Source organism: Excalfactoria chinensis, chromosome 3, assembly GCF_039878825.1.
Source record: "Excalfactoria chinensis isolate bCotChi1 chromosome 3, bCotChi1.hap2, whole genome shotgun sequence".
In the NCBI taxonomy this organism is placed as follows: Eukaryota; Metazoa; Chordata; class Aves; order Galliformes; family Phasianidae; genus Excalfactoria; species Excalfactoria chinensis.
The window spans coordinates 99,087,688-99,103,561 of NC_092827.1; the positions used below are offsets into that span (position 1 = coordinate 99,087,688).

General features: G+C 42.7%; 1 protein-coding gene across 1 annotated transcript in view; it reads right to left on the reverse strand.

Moving 5' to 3' along the window:
- Nucleotides 1-15,758, reverse strand: part of PPP3R1 (protein phosphatase 3 regulatory subunit B, alpha) — a 32,048-nt gene extending 16,290 nt beyond the window's left edge. The window contains exon 1 of the mRNA XM_072330917.1: nucleotides 15,590-15,758. Within this exon, the coding sequence (XP_072187018.1) occupies nucleotides 15,590-15,592 (3 nt within the window). The 5' untranslated portion in view covers nucleotides 15,593-15,758. The remainder of the gene's footprint in view (nucleotides 1-15,589) is intronic.
- Nucleotides 15,759-15,874: the final 116 nt, after the last annotated feature.

Below are 15,874 nucleotides of genomic sequence, written 5' to 3' on the forward strand. Positions count from 1 at the left end.
GACATACAGTGCACTAACAGCATTTGCTCCTGCACCTTGCAAATTGCTACAGGAACAAACCCAAGTGCGAGTGAAACAGTTAACCAAACTATGTCAGCTGGGGGGTCAGGATTAGAGATTAATTGAAATAATCAACTGCAAGGCTCAAATTACACAGAAAGCTGTTTTCAATCATTTATCACTAAAACTAGAGAAGAACATCAGTGTTACAAGGTAAGACAGCAGAGACTTGCAGTGAGCAATCAAAAAGCCTCCACAAACATTCAAAATGTTTTTATCTCATTCTTCATCCCACCAAAATTAACAATCAGTAAAATTACCTGTTGCAGAGAATTCTTCTTCCTCCTCCTTCAGATCTTGTTTTCCATGTACTGCTGTTTCCAAAGGTCTAACAGTGAAGAACTGTCAGCTTGCTGAAGAGTTCTGGTGTTGGGTTGTTGTTGTTTTTGTTTTGGTAAGTGACCATAAATGAGTTATTAGAGCTTTGGCTGTCATATAGGTTCGTTCCATATTCTTCATTAAGAGGGAAATTGGCAAGCTAAATTAAGGACAGTGTTTATTATGAGGGCTACAAAAACTTCTCCATAAATAGAACACGTCACACAGACATATCCATAGTTGCTTAAACATTTCTTAGGACGAGGTTCACACTAAGCCCAGGAGGCTTTGAGCCACATTAATACTCAACTATCTGAATGCATGGTCAGAAAAATATTCAATATCTCACCAACTGTAATTTGTACTTCTAATACGTGACTTACTGGAGCAATTAAAACCTACAAGGAGTTTACCAGAGCACAGATGAAAGACCTGCCCAAAGTTTCTGTAGGTACCACAACAAATTGTGTGCCTCCGGTGGCGCAGCGGTAGAATTCCCGTTTGCAACACCAGGGGGCCCGGGTTCGAATCCCCGCCTGTGGAGCAGGGGGTAGAAGTGCCGCTCTGCTACACAGAGGGCTTGAATCCCGGGAGTTGGACTCGATGATCTCTAAGGTCCCTTCCAACTTGCACAATACTATGATACTATGAAATATGGCTTAAAACAAGCCATGCAGGAATAACACACAGCTGGAAAAAAGCAGCGAGAACATCTCTGGCCATCCTATTCAAGAAGCAGCATGAACATGTTGTTCGGTTAAATCAAATTCAAGATGTCTTGTGACAGTTTTCTTTGCTTGCTTTTCTGTTTGTCTCCTTGTTGTTGGTTTTAAAAGAAATCCCTCAATCCAGAGAAGTAGTGTCATAGCCTGAGAGCAGCCTGTAATACCACAAAGATCAGTGAAGAGAGACAAAGCACTTTACTGATGATCACAAGCAAACTTGTGATGATGTCACTATAGATACGATCACTAGCAGCGCAGCCTTTGTGTTTAACTCAAAGGGCCATCAGGCTGCTTTTAAGCTTTTCACTGTAGACACTAAGGGTAAAAAAATTCTATTTAAGGATATTGCAGCATAGTTACCAGCAAACAATGACTAAACTAAAATTAAGAGCTGATAATAGGGCAGACTAACAGCCAAAATATAGAAGTAATTTCTTGCACTGCTACACAGTACTTGCTTTGAGTAAATACTAAGGACTTCCCACAGATGTACATCCAACACCGAGTGCAACTCAACTCCCCAAACACTCCTCAGAATTAGAGGCTGTCCAGCACAAAACTTCTCCTTGAATGGTGAAAGAATAAATCCACCCTGATGTTCTCACAACCATCCTCATGTCAGTGAGATGTTGTGATTCAAAAGAATTAAGTGAAGTCTCTTGACTTCAGATTGCTTATTGAGGCATGCAAAAGTTGGAACAACTCAACTGTTGTGCTGTTTACCCCTCAGTTCTCAACCACATTTCAAAGAGTCTGACCACAGAAAGGATTAAACGAACTAAGAGGGTATAACCTAAATTTAAGATGCATTATTTCCAAGATGAATCCAACTCAGAAGATTATTGAGCCTACTGAGCCATCATATGAATTAGTATTTCTAGAGCTTCAGCTCTGCTTGTGTCCCTCTCATTTATGTATATTTATATATGAATACATACATACATATATATATATGTATATTCATGACCATCATCTTTGTCTGTCCAAAACTCCAATACAGCATCTGAAATCTGGGAACCACCTCATTTATCTTCTGCAATTTGGACGTCGAATCTGATCTCCACGTCACACTCCAGTGTTATCCATATAAGCAACAGCAGAAAGGAAACAGCAAGGAAGCACAAGCAACAAATTCCCAAAAGGTATCCAAGGAATTAAAACCTACTTAATTTTAGGATGTATGCTAAGCATTAAAACACAAAGATTAGACTTGAACAGTGACTTGCTTTTAAGTTACTGCGTTTGCGATATATTTGTTTTCCGAATTATGAGTGTGGGTCATTAGGAGAAGTCCATGAAGAAGTTAGAGAAAGGCAATTTATTCTACTACAAGAGATCTTCAGGAATTTCTCTAGTAATTTTAGCTTCTTTGACTCAGCTCCAGCACAAGTTCCTGAAGCTTCTCATGTTGAGGACACTAAACCACATGCATCCCCACAATAAAGAAAAACAGAAACCAAGAAGTGCTATCATGTCATTCCTCCATCTCAATGCAAACAGGTGCTCAGTGTTTCCACTTTCAATCTGCCAAGGTAAAGGCAGAATGTTCTTCACTTTTTATTTAACTAACAAATGTTCTCCAGATGCTGATTCTACAACTGTGGAAAATGCTGATCAATGTTTTCAACAGCTCAGACAATAACTAACCAATCGAGAGCTTTAGAATCTAACAACCTTTTCTCTTCCCCAGTCTGCAAGAGATGGATATAACTGAGTGGTTTTGTCATCTGAAATACTATACCAGCTCCATTTGAAAATACAGTGATTAGAAGTAAGAAAAAAATAAACCCTTCCATTCTGCCATCATATTTTGCTAGTCTCTACTGGAGGACTACAGCATAAACTGGCCACCCGCTCACCCACCAAGTGTAACCATCATTCCCTGCAGCCACGTTATTACTTGCCTCAACACTTTCAGTTTGGCTGCTTGGAAAGTTTATCAGAATTGTGAAAAGCCACTGAACTTTCCGTGCTCAGTTTTGATCCTCTTAACTCAAAGGGGAAAAGTACTTGCAAGGGACAGGTCTTATAGCTCATGCTGGTGCTAAGCAAGAGCAAGTTTCAAGAAAGTCTATAAACATTTTGTAGTTAAAAAAGCACACCGAGAGGAAAAGATGCAGCCTGTTTCAACTTACCTTTGGAAGACTTCACATTTTTAATTTGTTATTCATGAAATAGCCCTCCATTCATTAATCCCACCTCTGAAGAAAGCACTCGGTGCCCGTCAGTACAGAAGGAACTCAAAAAGATAAATATCTAGTACTTGAGCATGACATTTAAATTGCAGACATCAGAGATAATGAAGCAAGGCAAAGGGGATTGCCGGATTGGGGATTACTGTAAGGATCAAGTCAGGCTAAAGCAGTTACAGTATCCTGGTATTGTTGTTCTTTGCAAGTATGGAAAAAATGTCCGAGTTCACTTTGACACATTTAAAAAGACATATTATGAGAACGGTATTTTGGATACATTTATTAGTAGCAGAAAAGGCATGTCCTGAGAAGCTTCTGCCCTGCTTAGCGCATGGGCTTCCACCACACAGCCCATCAGCCCAAGGTGCAGTAGGTGAGGAAGGCTGCACATGTCTCTGGCAGAGCCTGCTCAGCCCTCCTTAGTCACCACCTAATGCAGGCAGGGCTGTGCTCAAGCTCTGTCAGGCATTTTAAGGGAAGCCACTTGTCCTCTGGCTGGCATCGGGCCAGTCACTTGAGCTATGCTTTATTTAAACACTACGCTGTTCAGGGGTCTCCTCCAAAATGAGATATTAATGGCTTAAGGCCGTCACAGTCAAATATCTATTCTAGGATATCACAGGGAAGCCCTAAGCCAATGAAGCAAGACGTGAAATTAGAGAAAGCTACTGTTGCCAAAATCTCTATCAGACAAGAAAGCTTAAGGAAACACGCACAGTTCTAAAAACTCGGTATCCTGTGTGCCTTTTCACATAATTACTATCAAAGAGAAGGCAGAAATAAAAGTACATGGATTCAAACAGAACAAAACCACTTGTTTTAGATTTTAATGTTTCGAAGTGTTGAGGATCAAAGATCAGTGTTGTAAAATCTGTCCAGTTAAGGCAGCAACTGTGATTCATATTTGTCTATGTTGATGCCATAGTCTTTCCAATCTGAAATCAGTTACAACTGTAGAGCTTTCAGAAGAAATAAAAGGTTTCATGATCTTGAAGGCAAAATGAAGTATGTGACTTAATCATAAGTCTATACCGTATGCACACCACAACGCATTTGCTCATTCGCAGATGAACTATGGGTGTCTGCAAGAAAAAAGCTGTCACCTAAGATAGACTGATTCCTACGGCCACCAGAGGAACACCAGGGAACAGTCTGCAAAGGAGAAAGAATAGAGAGAGAAAACAGCTTTACTGCAAAGTACTTTTCCCACATCTGTATGTGAAATGGAGCCCTCAAGTCCAAGGGTACAGTTAGCATCACCAATACCATGCACTGCGATATGTGCCCACCTCACAAGGCAACTAGCAGGTTGGACATAGGTATAAAACCAGAAAGGATAATTGGGTTGCTTTGAACCTACTGTAACTTGATTGTAGTATCTGTAATGTGCTTTGAATATTAAAATGTACTGTTTCATCTGATGAATTCCCTCACTGTATACGAAAGATGTCAAGTACAGAGAGATTTAGCAGCACTGGAGACAAACGTAGCACAGTCTTTATAACAAGGTAAGGAAGAGACAAGATTGTACCACGTTTAGAAAAGAAAGAAATAATTCTTGTTATCTGAAGGAGAGGAGGAAAACCTCGTATGTATGAAAAACCACAAACTTCCATACGAAATAGCAAGACATGTCACTGCCAAAACCTGCATAAATACTGCAACCTGCGAATAAAACCTCAGAGACAACAGTGTTAGGAACAGATGTGATAACTCCAGGAGCTAAAGCACGATTCCCTGCAAACCATGGGACTGCTTCACTTTGGGCGGTTCCCATCTATGGCTGCTGAGAGGACACAACCCCATCTACTTACTCAACCACTGCAGAGCCGGCATTTCTAAAGCTTGCAGGAGTACTGAAAATTCCCCAAGCGCTATAATTTGCTGAACATAAATGAATAATGAACTCTACAAAAGCCAAGGATGGGGCAGTTTCTCAGAAAGATGCTGAAGTAACTTAATCTTTTGTAGGTAAAGGTTCTGTCAGCACTGCACTGAAGTTCTCATGCATGTGAGCACGCGTTAGGAAGCCTGGATGGTTCTCTGTACCTTCAAGATAAGCCACAAAAATTTTACAAGGCAGTAATTTAACTGCTCCATTTACATTAACACACTGGTTTCACCCATAAAACCTCTTACTGGGTTTACTAGTGTAACTGGCAACAGCAGAGAACTTCCAGGCTCACAATTTCAAGCCCAGGATATGGAAGAACTTATCAGGTACGTGCCATGTTTTCACTGGCTCTCCGCAACTACTTAAGCTACCAGAAAACCTGAAAACACTTGACAAACGTGAGTAGTTAATTCCCAATGACAAGTAAGATGTGGTCTCATGTAAAGTGATTTTTCACAGGGCACAATCTCTGTTTTCAAACCACATAAATCAAATTTACACTATATGAAAAACTGTTTGGGGGTTGGTACTCCCAAGCAATGTTCTAGGTTACTGCACATTCAGAAACCTGGCATTAATCACTGTTTCACACACATTCAATGTAAAGTCTTAAGACAGGGACCAAAAAAAGGCAGCATCAAGACAGCATCCCAGCCCCCACTACAATTGCATAAGCCTTACTCAGACATTCGCAGTAGCTCTAAGAGAGATGGTCAGAATCAGCAAACCTGTAGTGACAGAACAGCATTAACAGTCCTGCCTGTTCAGGAATATTACTGCAGAGGAAACAAGCACACAGAGCTCTTCTGCCAAGTTCCTTCAGTGCCCCTAGTTAGAGAAGAGACCACAGCAGACTTCTTCAGATGAATGCAGTAAAGCTGCCTAACCAAGCCGCCCCAAGCACTGCCCTAACAAGGACAAAGACACTCTGTGCCACGTGTTAGTGACAACAAGAACAAGACTGTGCTGCCCGACCAGTAAGCCAAGTACAAAACCAGCTAAAAGACATACAGGTGACGTAAGCTTAAAAACAACACCGACCTTTACAAATAACAAAAGTGGAGTTGAAGACTTTTATAGAAGTCAATAATCTTTTTTTCTATGCAGAAAAAGTAAAAAGCATGACTGAAGATTTTAACCAACAACTACGATATTACATCATTATCAGAGTAAAGGAGTTAAAGAAACGACAGCTGGGCAAGCAGTGTGACTGTGTGAAAGAAAAGCAACTACAGATTGCTTTATTTTTCCAAATCTGAAGAGCAAAGGAAACCAAACTTCATTCAGCATTAAGGCAACACATCCAAGCACTGCCAAAAATCTAGGACTAAGACAGTTTTCACCAGTAATAAAAAACCAAATCATGCTTAAGCCACTATCTAACATCTCACAGCCTGCAAATGATGAAACGCGAAACTACCGTGAGTCAAACCACCAGTTTTACCAGTAAAACACCAAGCAGGCTCTTAAGGCTCCCTTACTGTCTCCCTTTCTCTGCACCAAGTTGGAGGTAAAAGTTTTTGTCTGAAGTGTTCAAAGCTTCCATGCCAATACAGAGCCAAGGAACAGCGGTCCAACCAACCTGAGAGCCAACCCCTGGCTGACCTACATTAAAATACTAAGAGTTACTTTATTAAAAGATATTCATTTGACCTAAGGCCATATTGAACTCTGATTTGCTCTGTACAGATACTCTCACAAGGCTGCTTTCAAGTATGCCAATTTAATCATCAGCACTTCCAGGTGCTATAAAAAGATAAACTAGGGAGCTTCAGCAAAGAGCTCGCCAGAACAACTGAGCAAGAACTCAATTTATTGTAATACATCCCCCCAAAGTTCACAGAAATAGGATTAAAAAAATATTTATATATTATATATATTTTATCCTATTTCTGGAATAGGGAGAATAGAGAAAATATATAATATATATATATTCTCTATAGTACCTCCAGCCAGATGCTATTGTCCCTGAGCCCAGAGGGCTGTAAAGATAGTGTGGCTTCTCTCTGCAATGCATGTAACTACGCTTTAGCATGCTATGAAAATTATGATTATTTGTTACTCTGCTTGGAAATTTCCACTGATTTCTGAAATATTTCTGAAAGAAGTTAAAGGTAAGCATTTGCATTACTTGTAGGATGAACAGCCCTGCCTCTTCAAAGTACGAGCTGTGACAATGCAAAAGCAAGCAAGCAAAGCTAACAGCAGCTGTCTTCTAAAGCCTCTGAACTTCCTTAGTTTGCTTGCACCAAGATCAGATATAGTACTGAAAGACAGAACAGGCAGCGAGAAAACTGATAATCATTAGATCAGTTTCACACAACTAATACCCAAAGCTCCGAGCATTAGAAAAGAGAACTACTACTTCTCTTTGCAGAGGGTTTTCCAGAAGCACCAAATGAGCTATAGCAGTCAGGCAACACCCAGCAGGAAAAACAAATCTTTTCCTAACTTTGGCAAGAAAATACAACAAGGTCTGCTTGAGAATATACAGATATATCTGAGGTATGTATCAGACTGAGGCAAATATACCAGATGAGAACCTAGCTGGAAATCAAATGGAGCACGATATCATCTAACAAAGGAAAATATAAGTTAACCTATTTGTTCCAGAATTATCTGATAAATTTCCCTTGCCATAAACAGTTAACTGAACTATGCAAGTGTAGAACAGAAGATCAGTATCAGCAAATCAGTTATCAAGGCTGCTTTTCTGGGGGGGGGGAGATGGGTTAGACATAACATTCACTGTCCTGCTGCAAAAGGTATTTGAAAAGCAAAAAGAAATAGCAAAGATACATTCTATATTGCAAGAAATGAAGATAACATTTTATACTTCATTATGTAATAGTATCAGTTAGTATAGATACTATTATTATGTATTACAGTTGACTGTAATTCCCTTTTCATGCAAATAGGTTAGGAACACTCAAAGCAATGTAAGCAGTGCATCCACCTCTGACAACTGATTCTCCTAAGTTCCTAGATTTTAACAGGTTATTCAGCAATGCGCTAATTGCAAAGACTAAGGCTATGGGAACAGTTGCAAGGATATTTTTAAATGGATCTGAGATGGCCTAGGAGAAAAAGAAAGCTGATGCAGTCAGCAGTGACAGTTTAAAAGAGTCAAATGTCCTTTAGTGGAGAAGTTTAAGTGTCAATTGGAGAGTATCATCAATTCACATAGTCTAAGTTTCAAGAAAGTCACGCAGGTCAATGCACAGTACTTACTCAAGTAAAGAGCAGTGTAAGAGCACTGAAACAAGTCGCATAAATAGACATTGTCAGCAGCCCCTCCTCCTCATTTAAGCAGCTTATAAAGAGTTTGATACCACTTAGTGCAAAAAAGGGAAGTCTGAATTTAAGAGAAGGGAGATAAGAGTCTTACGGCTGGCCAGCAACTATGGGACTTGATGTCAAGAACAGACAAGAACAGAAACTCAAGGAGCCAAAGATGCAGAATTGGAGTGGATGTGCAAAGCAAAGGAAGGGGCAGGCTGTGCTGAAGGGAAGTGGTTGCATAGATACAGAATGTGAAAAATAGATATTGTACTCTGGTATTCTTAACTGCGTCTAATAGTTGATACTAATCTTAATGCTAAGCTCTTCTTTTCCCCAAAGAAGAAAATAATTTCATCAGAACTTCCAGCTGACAGATATTGAGACATTTTAACAAGCTCTGGTTTGGTTTATGACACTCAGGGATGCATGAAGAATTAATTCAGTCAAGAAGAAAGATGAGTCACGGTTTGAAAACAGGCCCTTCCAACACAGCAATCCAAAACACATGGATCAAAACCCATTATAATTAAAACATCAAGAATTTTATAATACATTAAATAGGTATCTGGGGCATTCTAAGGGAATGGTCCAAATTTCTAGCACTGCTACTAGTGAAAAAGATGCCATGCAAGCTTCCAAAGTCTTCTAGTTATGCTCATCACAGGCTTTCACAGCAGAGGAATGCAAAAAGCCAAAGAGTAATACACAAAAATGCCATATTGCTTTCAATTCATCTTCTTGCTAAGAAACATTTCAAAGCCTTGACCAGTTTTCTTCACACAACTTGTATGACGAAGGAAATGCTGACTTCTTCCATATCTTAAAGGTGAGGTGATACCCATCATCAAGAAAAAATTCCATCATCTTTTCAGAAGTCAAAGCTCATTTGTTGTTCTAATTAGCAGTAAGGTTACAATCAGCTGTCCCGAGATGAGCTGTAAATTTACCTTATAAAGTACATAAAAGCAAGCTTGACAGTACGCACAAAGCAGCATTAAAAAGAACTGCTGCTACTGATAGGATTCACAGCCTCCCAGAATAAGTCCTGCAGAGCTCCAGGGACTTCCAAGCTGCTCTGGAGACTCACAATCCAGAATCCAGCCATGCCATTGTCACAGCCCCAGTCACTGCACCCATCCACCAAAGGCTTTGACACAGCCATGCATGCATACACAATCTACCCACAGACCACAGGCTACTGCTGTCTTTCTGCAGCTTCCTACCTCACCTCCTCCTTGGCCTTCTAAAGCTTACAGGTTGCAAACTTGGAGGCATGTGACACACATACATTCGTACACCAGTCTGTATATCAAAGAACGTCATTTTTCAAATACTTTTAGTGCTGTTCTGAGAGATGCTGGGAAACACGGGTTAATTGACTTAACAAAACAACAGCACAGAGGCTAAATGACACCCTTGAGAAATAACCCACAATCAAACTACTGCTAAAAATCACTTCATCTGTCACTCAAATCAACTTTTCCCAATTCATTGGGAATCCTTATCTACTCTGCATCCTATTACGGAACATTCCAGCACTTTGTTATTACATACAACACCTATGTGTTAAAAACCATCATCTTATACTTCCTGTCGATTTTAGGCCCTTCCTCTCACATGACTCTTTGTTTTCTCATCAGCAAAGGGAATATGACCCCCTAGCTAACACAGGCCTCTCAAGGGAGAATGTTTCCCAGTTGAATTCTGGACAAACTCAGGTTCAGAAACATTAGAATTGCACTCAAATGTTCAAGATGACCTAAGATTCAACTTTAACTTTTCATAGTATATAAATGGGCTTTGTCACTAATGAGATCTTTCAATATGCTGTCTGACATCACAACAACCACAGTGGTTCCCTGAAAACTACCTGAACTTCCATTACAACTCACTGACTCAGCATCAACAACACTGCTCAGACACGAAGCCTGTTATGCAGCGGCTCAATAGTAAATTAAATCTGGGGAAATGGTTTCAAACTAGAAGAGGGGAGATTTAGATTGGATATAAGTAAAAAGTTTCTTACAATAAGGGTAGGACAAGAGGTGATGGCCTCATGTTGTGCCAGAGGAGGTTCACGTTGGATATTAGGAAAAAAATCTTAGAAAGAGTGGTGAGGTGGTGGCACAGGCTGCCCAGGGGGTGGCAGAGTCACCGTCCCTGGAGGCACTAGAGAAAAGGGCAGACATGGCACTGAGGTACGTGGTTTCTTGGCATGGTGGAGGTGGGCTGACACTTGGACTATACTATCTCAGATGTCTTTTCCAACCTTAGCAATTCTGTGATCCTATCCTTAAGCCTTCAAAAGCTGGAGAACATACTAGGATCATATTTTTGTGTCAGCCACAGCTGAAGTCTACTTTTCCAGCTGGTAGCCGGGGTCTTCATAAAAACATATTCCTGGTCTTCATTTCTGAGCTTTCCATCTCTTATCCTACCACAACCCATCACACTCCCTCCTCCCAAACTCAGGCTGAAGTTTTTTTAGCTAGCAAATGTCTTACTACATTTTTAATTCCAACTTTAACTTCCTTAGGTAATGATGTAATTGTGCTTGTGATCTTCAGGCTGACTACAGAAGCTTTTTAAAGGCACAGTATCAGCTTACTGGGGGAGTTCCGGTTCTTTGCTTTAACAGCTTGCTTAGAAGTGTCCATCAACACAGATTCCACATACGTTCACCTGTGTGTATTAGCTCTCATAACCTGTTTACAGCTTGGAAGACAAGCTTTTTATTAACACTTCCCGAGCAATGCTGTCCTTTAATCCAAGGCATCTAAATGACTTCTAAGACTTCTTTAACACAGCTAACTATTACTTATATCATTAGAGTTCCTTCATTACTTGTGGAACAGTGTGTCAACAGAGCTTGTAAATGCCAAGTTACGGACAAGTCAGAGAGTTCCAAGTCTCTTTTGCTGGATAGCTTTCATTGCATATAGCAGACAGTTTCCAGGCCTGATTTCTGAAGGAAGCCTCTCTAAATGGTTAACATGGTGCTACAAAGAAGCTGAAAGAAGGTAGTGCACATGACTGAGCTTTTAGGTACAGCTGCCATCAAGTACTTGAATGGACAGCACACTGCCAGGTGGCTGCACTCAAACTAAACCAATAACCCCAAGACCTCTCTGAGCAGTTCATTTGATTGAGACTTCCTATGCATTTCCAGATGTACAAACACACTGTGTGTTTCTCAGATCACACATAGTTAACTTCTACATGACAAAAAGCCTTGGATAAGTTCTTATCCCCAATCTCAGTGTTTTTCATTTGTTGAACAAGGGCAGCACTTACCAGCTTCATGACAGCACAGCAAGATAAGATGCTCATGATTTTGGGGAAAGAATGAACACGTATAGGCAATTTAGATAATCAAGTCAACCAATAAGATTTTTGCCATTTCCAGAGGTAAGGAGCCAGAACTTTCTTCTTATTTTAACAGGAACATGGAAGTAAAAACGAGTTATTTCTTTTCTTGTGCAGCAATATACAGCTGCACAGCACAAGCACTTTCCACTCCTCTGTCCTGATGTAGACCAAGGCCTTACATCATTCCTTCCCCATCACTTCAATCTTCCTTTCACCATTCACTCCTCCAGAAGCAGAGGAGTTTAATTGTGATAGGACCGTTGCACATGAGCATCTCCCCTGTTCCTGATGGCGATTCTGGGAAAGAACTAACATATAGGAAGCATGGGAACTCTGCTTTTGGGGCCTTCCTGTAGGAATAAACAGCTTAGGAGGAGAGAAAAAACATAAGTTAGGAGAAGGAAAGGGTGCAAAAACATAGAAAAGAGTCACTGAGTGAACTGGCTGCTAAACTACAAGTAACAGAACAGTGGGACTTTTTAGCTCACAAAAGATTTGAATTTTCCTCAGAAATACCTCAATTATTGAGGCTGCCTTTTCCAGCAGCGTGGATGGTCAGAAGGCAGCCTCACCTTCCTGAACATGCCTATAACAGTCCTAATTTAGATGTTGTTAATCTCACCTCCTCAAAGCTTCTCTATTAGTACTATGTCAGATACCTCACAAGATAAATAAAGATCCCGAGGCACTCGATTTGCCCATCATTTTCCTTAAACTGACTCAGTTTTCCCTCCCTCCCAAACGCATCTTCCACGGTATAAACAAAAAATTCCACATTTACTCCATCAATGGAACATTATAACTGTTTTTAAAAGTTTCTTTCCTCATTTATCAACAGTTTCCATCTTTCTCTGTAGATCACACACCTAAGTAAACTTAAATATTCCAACTGGCTTCAAAACTAGAGACGTGAAAATTCACTTCTACAACAAAATCACATACTTAGTAGAATGCCTTCAGTAAGCCCATCCCAAATCCTCTGTTTTCTAAAGACCTCTAGTTTGTTGTCTGATGTAATAGGAGGGAATACTGAACGCATCCCAGTCCCCATCACCTGGACTTAGACACCAGGCAAAGCTGAAATGACTTCCCGAGCGTTTAGAATGGTAGCAGTCCAACTGTGATTTGGTAGCAGAATAACTGGGGTGTTTTCTTTCATTCAACTAATGATTTATTTAGCACCCTCCCTGAAAAATAGCAAAGAAGCACTCAAGACAGCCTTGTGGTGTTTGGTTTGTTTTTATTTCAGAAAGAAACATTTTGGTGGCTGTTGGATCCAGGCATTTAGAAACACTGTTTTATATCAGCCCGGGAATGAATGGTTTCATCTGGAAAGGATGCTCAAGTGCCAGAAGCACAAGCATTGCTCAAGTAAAGCAAGTCACAGCTAAGCAGGGATTGGCAATAGCAGCGTCCAAATTCAGACTGGCTCCTTTAATTTCCCAAAGACTCCCTCAGCTTGCTAGAAAGATGCATTATATAACAGGGCTTGGGTGACTCCTGCAATATTTCTGTCTCTTCTGTCCTACAACCACAAAGCTCAAGAGCTAGATACGTATCAGAGAGGCCACTGTGAAGCCCCCTCTGCTTGAATACGGGTTCCCCCAACAAAACAGATTTCACCAGACCCAAGATTGTTTATCAGCATCTATCTGTGGTATTTACCTTTCTGTAATACGTTTTTCTGGGAATAGTATTTTCCAAGTCAACTCTGACAGAATACAGCAACACCCCTTGTATTATGTAACGGGAATATCATACTCTGCTGTTTGGTGTGATTTTAAACTAGCTATACCAAAATATCCAGTGCTACCTTCTTTTACTTACTAGATGTTGATGTTACATCTTAAGCTACCTCTTATGAACACGCTCACCTTTTTTCTGCACTACAACTGTCAGCTCCCTGGCCCTGTAACAACACAGCAGAAGAAAAGGCAAAGAACTTCAAGCTACAAAAATAAGATTGCTCTACTGAAATTAAATAAGGACTGAAACAAGATCTGCCCTATTTTGCTATTTAAAGCAAATGCTTACAATGAGGATATCCGCAGGGTAACAACACTAAGAACAGCAATTTAAATGATGCTTGTGGCAAGAAGTATTAAAAAACACACTGAACTGACAACTGTTGAGTTTTCTCATCATTTTCACGAGGCACCTACGATCAGGTGTTACCAGAAATGATACTGATGCAGTCATAGGCAATGCTCTCCACGTTGCTACGGCTTGTTCTTGCAAAGATGCTGACCGGGGTAACATCTGGAATATCTTTTTCACTCATCAGCATTTACACGTGGCAGTTGATTAAAAAGAAGTACTGTTCAAGAAGCCAAAGTAATAACCGACATGATTATATCAGCAGGAGTTGTTACAGCAGCTTCATTTAAGGCAGAATGACGGAAGAAAAACAGAAGTTACCATACAGAAAAGTCCGATTCCTTATAGGCTACTAATACACTCATGGGCATCACTGCCAAATAACATTTCCTTTCCTTTTATGCATGCTGGCATCAGGCAAGTCCTGGAGAGCAAGATTTTCACAGAAGCCCCAGATAACGGTAGTGTGAGCACAGCTGGTGTCTGGAGGGTGGCACCTGCATCTTCACAGCAGCATCAGCAGTACCACAACCGTGGTATCACTTCTAATTTCAACTGTCTGGTTCTGTTAAGCTTCCAGTCTCACTAATCCTCGTTCTCAACATACAAGCCCGCTTGTCTCTGCCTTCCAAGGAGGGCATGCAGTTATTCGTTACTCACATTGTTTTAGGCCACAGCTGACAACAAACCCAGCCTCTGCGCATTTCTGAATGCTTCTTCAAATTCACACCTAACAGCCGCCGAAGCCCAACGAGTGTGCCACGTCACTTTCAGCACGGAGCTCAGTTTTTAAGGCCAGTGACCACAAACCCCGGCTTAAAAACAAGAGAGCCCCTTCTGAGCCGCTGGGCCCTGCGGGGCGGTGACAGACAGCTGGCCTCGCTCTTGGGGAAGGAAGAATGGAAAAGCTTAAGCCACCCGCAGTCCTCCAACTGCAACGCCAGAACGCTGCCACAGCCTCCCCGCAGCCCGGGAGAGGAGAATTTGGGCTAAAATACGTGTTTGTTATAACAGGGCGTTGATTTCTTGGCAGCGGCGGCAGGCAGGAGACACCCCTAGTGTCGACGCGCAATACTACATGGCTCCGCACCGTATCTCCGGGTTAATTTTACGGCAGTAAAAGGGAAATTTAAATCGCCATGATTAAAGGGAGCGGAGAGGCTTCGACACGGAGCTCCCCGCACACGGCCCGCCGCCACGGGCTACGTGCCTCACGGCTCCCCGAGCCGGGGAAGAGAGAGGAACCTCCGGAGATGGGCAGAACGAAGCGCGGGGCGGGGGGCAGCCAGCGGCACCTGGGGAGGGGAGAGGAACGGAGGAGAGAGGAACGGAGGAGAGGGAGGGCCGCGCGGGAGGCGGCGCTGAGGGCCGCGAGGGGCGGCGCGAACCCCCGCCGCGCTGCGGGGAGCACGGGGGCGGCGGAGGGGAAGCGGGGAACGCGGCCGCCCCCGGGGAGAGGGGAAAGAAGGGGAAAAAAAACGAGGAGAAAGGGGAGGGAAACGCGGCGCCGGCCCGCGAAGGATGCGGAAGGCTCGGGGGAGGAGGAGACGGGTCCGAAAGCCCCCACGCCCCGGCTTCCCCCCCCCCTCGCCGCCCACCCGCGCGGCCCGGCCTGGAATATTCGTCGGGGCTGGAGCGGGGAGGCTCCTCACCATGGTGGCGGGTGGGCGTCAGGCGTCGTCCCCTGCAGCCGGATCCGCCGAGCGCCCGCTCTGGCTGTTGCTCGCGTACGTTGGGCGCCGCCGCCGGGCCCGCTGCCCGCTCCGCTCCCTCACTGCGGCACGAGCTGCTGGCGCTGACCCGCAACGGCGCGCAGCGAACGAGCGAGGGCGGGGGCGCGAGCGGCGCTAACGCTCGGCGGCGGAGGCGGGGCCTCCCACATCCGGGCACCCGCCGCGCCCCGCGCCGCCCTCGCGAAGGGGGCGGAGCGCGGCTGC